The sequence below is a fragment of the Bos taurus genome, chromosome X (assembly GCF_002263795.3).
Source record: "Bos taurus isolate L1 Dominette 01449 registration number 42190680 breed Hereford chromosome X, ARS-UCD2.0, whole genome shotgun sequence".
NCBI lineage: Eukaryota > Metazoa > Chordata > Mammalia > Artiodactyla > Bovidae > Bos > Bos taurus.
This window is the reverse complement of record NC_037357.1, coordinates 56,216,223-56,225,500: the sequence shown is the minus strand read 5'-3', so window position 1 is coordinate 56,225,500 and position 9,278 is coordinate 56,216,223. Positions and strand designations below refer to the sequence as shown.

Here is a 9,278-nt window from a genome sequence, read left to right as displayed (position 1 = left end):
ATGCACAGAAATAGGTGAGCCTTAGCTGTCCTCCCCTTGGGGCCTACATCACTATATAGTTCATCTGATGGACTCAGAGCGTGTCCAGCATTTTCACCAACGCACATCTAGGGGTAGAGAAGGGTGAACCTGGACGCTGGTGCAGTAGACATGGTAATGAAGCCAGAAGTATCAACCATGCGTCTCGAGTGTCTTTTGAAATGATATGTTTTCTTTACAGCAAGTTCAACTTCTTCATTCCTCTCCAAAGTTTTACATAAAAACATTGAAGATAGGGACGTCCCTGGTGGCCCAGTGGCTGAGACTCTGCACTCCCAATGCAGGGAATGGTTCAATCCCTGGTCAGGGAACTAGATCCTGCATGCTGCAACTACAACCCTCTCCAGCCAAATAAAAAAATAATAAGTAAAATAAATATTTTTGAAAAGTTAAATATATCATTCATGTGGTATTTGCCTACAAAATCTTTGAGAAAAATGCCAGTGCATAATGAGTATGGGTCATACCCATAGGAAACTCAGATTCCCATTTGAGGAACATGCGGGAGGGATGTTCCCCTCATTTTGATGATGGTGACTTTTTGGACACAGCTGCTCTATATGACTCCACTGCTTCTGAGAGTCACATGGCACTGGGGCCGCTGGGTGAAGAGTCAGCTGGGCTTGCAGTATCCTGCACCTTCCACCCCAACCTTATCAATGACCCACACGCTGCCTGTACCTTGAGCAACAGTTATAGGCCATCCTCTGACGAGTGTGGCTGCGCCTGTGCCTCTGTTTTCAGGGGGAGGGGCTTTAAATTTGGCGCTAGGCTGAGTACTGCAGGGTAGCAGGTGAAAGCTTGGTCTGAGTTTGGAAACCAGCTAGCTTACTGCTTACCAGCTGTATGACCAAGGTAGTGACTTAACCTCTCTAGGCTTCAGTTTCTTCCAAGAAAAGTGGATATGCTTGTGGTATTTCTCTCTAAGGATCTTAGAAAGTTTAAATAAGAACATGCATGTGTGCATGCGTGCTAAGTCACTGAGTTGTGTCTGACTCTTTGTGACCCCATGGTCTGTAGCCCACCACCAGGCTCCTCTGTCCATGGGATTCTCTAGGCAAGAATACTGGAGTGGGTTGCCATGCCCTCCTCCAGGGGATCTTCCTGACCCAGGGATCGAACCCATGTCTCTTGTGTCTGCTGCATTGGCAGGTAAGTTCTTTACCACTAGTGCTACCTGGGAAACCCGATAAGATCATGCATGTAAAGTACTTAACACAGTGCCCAGCATAGGGTAGATACTCATACACGTTTGTGTGTGTGTGTGCATGCGCACACATTTAAAGGCAGGGATCAAATTTTTCTGTGCTGTGGAAGGCTCCCAACTTATTCATATTCCTTTCAGCCAAAGCAGTGAACATTAGAATGAGGCGTCAGTATGCAGAGGGAAGGACAGTCATCGCAGATGGGAGGGCAAGAAGCTCACAGTGAGCACACTGCTAAGTGGTAGGTCCAAAACCTGCAGCTGGAAAGGTCAGTGAGGGTGCCCGGCAGTGTCCCTGAGATACTGGGAGCATGGGCAGCACCTGCAGACTTACTGGTGTGTGGGCCGTGATCATGAGTGGGAAGCAGAAACCCAAACTGAAACAAGAAGTTCTGTACCTGTGAGAAGTCAGGCCTCCATGGTTTCCATGTAATGGTTGCTCCCAGCAGGTCAGGGCGTTGAAACCAAGAAACCCACCTGGAATCCAGGACATTTTGCCCAGACCCGAGACTGAACCCTCAGGGGTCATTTCCTCTGAAGACACACACACACACACACACACACAGTCTGGCTCCCAGGCTGACAGGATGGGGCATGGGATGGAGTTAGTACTCCCATCCTAGTGGCTCTTTGGAGAAATTTGATCCTAAGACAGAAAACCATACCCCTTCCTAGTGCTGGTAGCCGATCCTCCCCGGTCCCTTTGGCAGTAGAAGTTCTGGCTCAGGCGGCCCCTTTCAATTCATTGTTGATGAAATTGACTATGATCCACAGTGTCTTGATAGCAGTTTGGAAAAAAAAATGTGATTGTGCCAACACCACTGGCATCCTGGGCCCACGCCAGTAGTGTGAACCCATTTTCCTCAAATGGCCTGAAGTTGGAAAGGCAGGAGGCAGGCTCTGGGGACTTGTGTCAGGTACAGGATGGCTGGAGAGGATCAGCTTCCGGCTCCAGCTCAGGCCAAAGATGGTGAGGAAGGTGCTTGTGGGGAGAAGCCTGTGCCAACCCCACCCAGGTCTCCCAGCTACTGCAGAGAACCACCCCAGGTCAGGAGAAGAGGAGTCCATTGAGCACCTCAGGAGAGTTTGTGAAGCTTTTGGAAAGTAACTGGTGAAACTCAGCTCTGAGTCTGTGGTACACTTTTCCTAGTTGGCACAAAGGTATCTCATAGACTTGTGGGGACCTGTGATTACCACAAGGACCCAGAACAGGAGAAATAGAATCAGCACCCACCATTAGATATCTCTGAAAAACCAGAGATGTCAGCTCTGCTTAGGGTCCTGCTGCTTCTATTGTACGGAAATACCCCTCTCCCTAGAAATCGCCAGAGGCCATTGCAAAGTCTGTAATGAACGTGACTCCTCATCTTTGATAGGAGGATGCCAGGTTGCTGCGCCTCATCCAACTGCACTGACTAGGGTTAGCCATTCCCATAGAGAGGACCTTTTTCACGAGGGTCAGAGGTCTGGCAGGACTCTCTCACGGCAGTCATCTCATTCAACACATTCATTCAACAAATGTTTATTGAACACCTACTATGTGCCAGGCAGGTACTGTGTGGGTGCACACCCAGACTATAGAACTGAATAAGATATGCTTTCTGACTATAAGGAGCTACCAGTGTGGTACAGGACCACAAGTTTCTGGACTGTCCAATCAGGTCATTTTGAGTGGTGGCCTCTGTTCACACTGGGACTGACTTCAAGAGTCCCAACCTTGATGTCATGGGATGTATCCCTGGTGGGTATTTCCCCAAAGAGTTCTGCCACCAGGTCACCCTGGGTAGCCTCCCACATGCAGAGCCACCCAGCCTGACTGCTGTCTCTGGTTCCTCCTCCATGTGTGGCTTCCAAACCACTTTAGCCATGACCTTTGCAAACATGAGGAAAAGCATCTGTGTCCAAGCTTTGGGAGGAAGTAACTCATTAGGGCTGCTGTACACAGTTGTATAGGATGTACACTCGGCCAGGGAAGCAAGTGGGCCTGAAATTACCAAGCTATGTGTCCAAAGGCCTAGCATCACCCAGAGGACTGGATCTGCCTCCCCTAATTCGTCATGGCAGGTGGGTGCAGCAGGGAGAAACTTCCTAGTTGGCACAAAGGTATCTCATAGACTTGTGGAATCTGTGATTACCACAAGGACCCAGAACAGGAGAAATAGAATTACCACCCCCGACTAGGTAACTCTCTGAAAAACCATCTCTGCTTAGGGTCCTGTTGCTTCTATTGTATGGAAATACCCCTGTCCCTAGAAATTGCTAGAGGCCATTGCAAAGGATTGGCTAGCTTTAACTACAGGCTAGTTCTGAGGTAACTGGGTGCAGTTTCAGAGGGAGAGGCCCCATTTCCCAAAGCAACGTGAAAGCTGACCTGAACCTCTGTCTCCTAGCTCCCAGGCTGCCCAGTTCTCCCAGCACAGAGCACATGGTGTTTCTGTGCTGCCCTTGCTGGCAGCCACGGTGGCCAGTGGAGCCAAAGGCCCCAGGGTCAAGTGAAAGGAGCACAGTATCCAACTCCTGTGACAAACAGGAGACTTCTAAGAGGGGCAAAGGGGAGGCTGGAAGAGCAGGGTTCTCAGCTCTCCTTGTCCACCGGGGCCCAGATAGATGGGTGAGGGGCCCAGTGGGAGCATTCAGAGGGCTGCCAGCAATCAACAATTCAAGGACACAAGGACTCCCACACAGAGGCACTGCAAAGACTTATTGGGATAGTAAGATGAATAGATTTAATCATTCTTGTTTGAAAAACAAGACATAAATTAGTATATATATAGAATTTATATATTTTATGTAGTATATATACTATATACAGACATTAGAAAATGTGTCCTCTCCATGAGGTTGAGGGAGAGGTGAAGGATGGCGGTGGAATGAATGACACAGGCGGGACCTAAGTGGTGAAGAGGCAGGATCAAGAGGTTGGGAGAAGAGGGAGACCATGTCAGCAAGTGGGCTCACAGTGGTCTTGGGGGCAAGGGTTCCCCACCTGGCTGCATCTCTGGCCCATTAAACAACTTGGTCCTGTGGGAGGAGAGGCAAGGAAGAGCGGGGGGCGCTGGCTTTTGCAGAACGAGCTCCTCTAATCCTTGCCGGGAGGAATTGCCACTCAGGGGGTCTTTTATCACACTCGGGGGTACCAAGGATAGGTGGGGGTTGAGCACAGTGTACATCTTTATAAAACTCACATAAGAACGGGAGGTTTCACATGAGCCCCTCACAGAACGATGAATGAGGCAGACACAGGGCACGAGCATGTGGGAAATGGGGAATATGGAGAGGTGCATGAGAAGCAATCTATACAGAAGAAACATTGGCTTTCTTTGTTCCCTACAATGGGCAATTAGTAGGGACTCCGTGTCTTCACTCCCAGGAACACTGTGGGGGGACGGTGACGGCAGCAGATGTGTGTCAAGAAGAATGCGAAACAGTGTGAATTCCCTTCCAGATAACTCCAGGGGAGGGGAGAGAGAGAGAGAGAGAGAAAGGGAGAGAGAGAGGTGCAGGACTGCACCGGGTAAGGCGCTCAGCTTCTTTTCTTAGAGAGACAAATCCACAGGGTCAATACACAGCCAAAAGCATATACTCAGGATTAACATATCACGCTAGCTTCCAGAAGTTTAAGATATAGTCATCGACACCCCCCCACCCCCAACCCCCTGCCCCCCACCCCCCACCCCCCACCCCCAATCTGTAGCTAAGTCGGACTCCTAAGGACAGTCTGTCTGGTAGAGAGATGTTGAGAGGAGTCGCATGCTGGCAGCGACAGCCCCTGTGCTGGGCCGGGCTGGGCAGGGTGGGCTCCAAGGCCTGCACTGGGTCTCCCCAGGGCAGACATGGTCACCAGGTACCTTACCCAGGACGAGCGGGGTAATCCCAGATGCCTGCTCCCTAGTGGACTGAGCTGCCCTGCCCGTCAGCGAGGGACAGGGCACTTTGGGAATGGCTGGTGTGGAGCTACTGGGCCCAGGGGCGAGTGCTCCCAAGGCTGCCAGCCTGTAGAGCTGGCCACCAACAGCCCAGAGTGGCTGTTTTCTGCAGACCCACCACCTGGGCACCAGCCCTCAGGGTGGCTCCTGCCAAGTGAGTGAGAGCTTGGGCACATCTGGGCTGTGTGCCCTCTCCCCTCTGCTCGCTCGGCACCGCCGTGGCCCTGGAGGGAAACAGGTGCCAAGAGGAGCTCGAGACCCACGGGCCTCTGGCTTCAGGCCTGCCTCCCTCTGACTCCCACGATGGAGCAGGAAGTGGACCTGACGTCACGTCTCAGCCCTAGAGAAGAGAGAAAATACAGCTCTGTGACGGGCGTAGTGACGGGGGGGCCGTGGCCCTCACAGTGACGCCCAGAGGCCAGGGAAGGGGTGAGGATACCCAGGGTGGCAGCTGCCTGGAGCCCTCAGGGACAGCCTCCAATCCAGGGACTTCTCAGTCCCTGGAGACTGAGGACTCAGGGGGGCCCTGACTGGCCCAGCAGACACATATACTCACCACAAGATGCAAAGACCACAAAGCTCAAACCTGGGGCCACGGTTGGAGAAGGGGGGCAGGCCTGGGCAGATGGCCTACTTAATAAGGGTCTTTAAGGAGCGGGTGAATGTGCTCATAACAGTCGCTGAAGTTGGGGAGCCTGGCGGGTGGCCCCCAGCTGCCCCCAAGGCTGTTGCTGCCTGCTGTTGCTGCTGCTGCTGCTGGTTAAGGTTCCGGGCAGTGGACTCTTCAGCTGCGCGCAGCAGGAAGGTGTAGTTCCTCACCACTTCCTCCACCTTGGCCAGCAGCTCCTGGCGCTGGGCCTCAGAGCGCACGATGAACACCAGCCGCACAAAGGTCTCAATGAGGCTGCTCAGCACCTGGAAGCTGCCCGTGATGGCCGCCAGCATGTGCGTGGGGCTCTTGTCCACGTTGGCCACACGGCGGCAGGAGGCCCGGAGCTCCTTGAACTTGAGAGCCAGTTCCAGTTTGTATTCAGAGATCTGGGAGACGTAGGGCTTGGGGGCGCGGGCCTCAGGACTGGCCACACACTGCCGCAGGACCGTCAGCAGCTCGTTGGTGTCCAGCCGGGCGGCCAGGAAGCCGTCGGGCAGGCCATAGGCATGGGCCCGCAGGGCATTGATTTTGGCCAGGCTTCCCTCGAAGGTGGACACCCGCAGGTCGATCTCCTGGGTGCGGGATGCCTCGGGGCTGCTGCTGCTGCAGGTGGTGGCATCCAGCACCTGCAGGGTCCTGCTCACCACGGGCACTACCTGCTCATCCAGCTTCATGCCGGGCAGGATCTTCATGGGGATGGAGTACGAGAGCTCATCCTTGCCATCACTGGCATCATCTGCCATGTCACACTTGCGGTAGTAGAAGCAGTAGCGGATGGAGCAGCACTTGCTGTTCTCACTGTCCTCGTCCAGCTCTGCGGGCTTCCGGTACACCTCTTCTGGCAGTGAGAACACGGCCATCTGTCGGGGCCCTTTGGTCTCAGGGGCGACATGGACGTAAGAGGGGTCTCCCAAGGTCGGGGACTCCAGCGACTTGCTTTTGGGACCCATGCCTAGGGGGAGGCCCGCCTCTACCTCCTTGGCCTCCCTGGGCAGCATGCCCAGGGGTGGGTGCGGGTAGATGTCTGAGGTCAGTGAGGCCCTGTCACCCTGGTCCAGCTCACTGATGCTGTAGCGGCGCATCAGTTTCCTGTAGTTGGGAGCTCCGAGACACTCGCCCCCAGAGGCACACGTGGTCAGGCAAGAAACACCACTCTCAGGGTCCGATCGGCACTCTCGGGACTCCAGGCTGGTGGAGCGGATGCGCCTGACACTGGTGGGGGTGTCGAGGCTCAAGCCTGGGCCGGCCTCTGGCTGCCTCTGGGTAGGGGGGACCCTGTCCCGATCCTTCCCCCGGAGGCTGGGCACTGGCGTCTGGGGAGCCTGAGGCCAGGCCCCCCTGCACATGCGCTTGCAATCGCAGCTGCGCCTCTGCTCACGGGACATGCCAGGTCCCTGCTGCACAGGGCTGCTGCGGAGCTGGCAGCTGCAGCGGCCTGGCGCTGGGGGTTGCAGGTACTCGGCTCCTGGCAGCTCCCCCTGGCTTGGCGGCTTAAGGAGTTCCTCGAGGAACTCCAGCTCATACTGCTTCACCTTCTGCAGCTGGGCCTGCCGCTCATCAGTCTCCTTCTTCTGGCGTGTTGGGAAGGTGGCAGAGAATAAATTACGGAGCCGGAAAGGACCCCGGGAAGATTTGGGCTTGACAGGACCTTCGGAGGTTGACTGGCCTCCATCCAGGGTGGTTTCGATCTTTCTGGAGGGCATAGTGCTCACCTGCCGGTTGATGGCTTGAGGCCTCAGTGGGCTCTGGCCTCGTGTCAGGCAGCTGGGGCTCTGCAGAATCATGGGGTAGCCGACTCGGGGGACCAGGCTGGTCTCCTCAAGTTTGCTGCTTTGGGGGGTGCTCTCCAGCTGCCCCTTCTCCCCATGGCCAGAGACAGTGCCCTGTTTGTGCACAGAAGGCTTGGCACCCTCAGGCCCACCCTTGCCTGCCACCTCCCCAGTACCTTGCTTGCCTGCTGACTCTCGACTCGCTCGAGACAGATAGGTTTTGGGAGGGAAAGTTTGAACAGGCAGCCTGTCCTCTTGTGGGGAGAGGTGCAGGCTCTCAGCTCGGCTGCCTGTGGGTGCTCTGGAGCTGGAAGAGACCTCTGGGCTCAGCTGCTGCTGGGAACTGCGTGAGGTCTCCGGAGCACCGGGGCTCATTTTGAACTTCAGATTCTTAGTGGCACTGCCACTCATTGTGCTAATTTCTGGCCTTACTAGGCTGACCTCTGACCTCCCCACGCTGGCCTCTAGCCTTCTCTCTCCACTGCTGGGAGTGTTCCCCAAGGCTCCGGCAGGGGCAGGTAGGCTCTTAGTGTGAACCACCTGCTGGAGGGCAGCTGAGATGATGGCTGGGGTCATGCTGCCCTTTGGGTCCAGGATAAGCTTGGGGCTCAACCTGACCTCCTTGGGCAGATTCTCCCTTAGCTCAGAGACCTGCTCTTCACTAAGGGATGGCGTGGCTGCCCTCAGTGACATCTCTAGGCCTGCCCTAGTGTGGCCAGGCCCTTTGTCCTCAGGAACTGGGGACAGCAGGCTCAGATTCTTCGGCTCACTCAGCTGTGGGGACAGTGCTGGGTGCACTGCCAGGGCATATGTTCGTTCACGCTGTGGCTGGGCCTCCGATGAGGGCAGCTTCCTCCGAGCACCAGGGGGACCGGGACTCTGACCTGCAACCACTGGCTGGAGGGATGAGTTGGGATCCGGGCGCCCGAGAGAATAAGGGGCCGTGAGAACAGCCTGGGCCGCACAACTCTGGATCCGGAAGGGCAGGTCCTTGCGGGCCAGGAGGCTGTCCTTGTTGAGGTGCTGGGCCAGGAAGTAGGTGGTGTTCTGGTGCTGCTTCATGGCCGACATCATCTCCGACATGTCTGTGAGCTCTGAAGAGTTGGTCTCATGGCCCGAGTCCAGTGATGATTCAGGGGTGATTGTGGCCAGCACAATCAGACCTGGGGGGACAGGAAGAGGGGTCTGCAGCACTTACTCAGGTCAAGTCCTTTCTGATCATATGTAGACGGTCTGTGAGGGTAAAGGTTAGTCAATAGGATTTCAAGCTGGGAAAATCCAGTCAGCCCTGGGGGGCCTGCAGGGCTGAGGGTGTGAAGCGGGGAGGGGAGGGGACAAAGAGAGGCAAGCTGGGAGAGGGGTGATGAAGGGCTGGAATCCAAAAGAGAAACAAAAGAGGCCAGAGAGAAGATCTGGGCAGTTTGATGGCAAATTAACATGCAAATCACAGGCAACATAACATGCTAATAATCATCACTATTTTTAGACTCAACAGCCTAGGAAATTTTTGTTAATTGTCCTGAAGAGAGCTGACAAAGAGAGCTCCCTCTCTCTGGCACTCCTCATTTGGCCAGGCCAGCCTACTGTCCCCGCAGCTGAGACCATTTAGCAGACCTTGGCCTCTCTCTGGCTACCACATGGGCCTCTAGCCTGGGAGCAGCTAGTGCTTGGAGCTCCAGACTCTGAGT

At 54.9% G+C, this 9,278-nt stretch overlaps 1 protein-coding gene across 5 annotated transcripts in view; it reads right to left on the bottom strand.

The window, feature by feature from the left end:
• Window positions 1-4,925: 4,925 nt before the first annotated feature.
• The window catches only part of FRMPD3 (FERM and PDZ domain containing 3), a 145,791-nt gene continuing 141,438 nt past the window's right edge, over window positions 4,926-9,278 (bottom strand). For all 5 annotated transcript variants that reach the window (XM_059883657.1, XM_015461596.3, XM_015461597.3 and 2 more), the window contains one exon: window positions 4,926-8,753. In XM_059883657.1, the coding sequence (XP_059739640.1) occupies window positions 5,800-8,753 (2,954 nt within the window). In that variant the 3' untranslated portion in view covers window positions 4,926-5,799. The remainder of the gene's footprint in view (window positions 8,754-9,278) is intronic.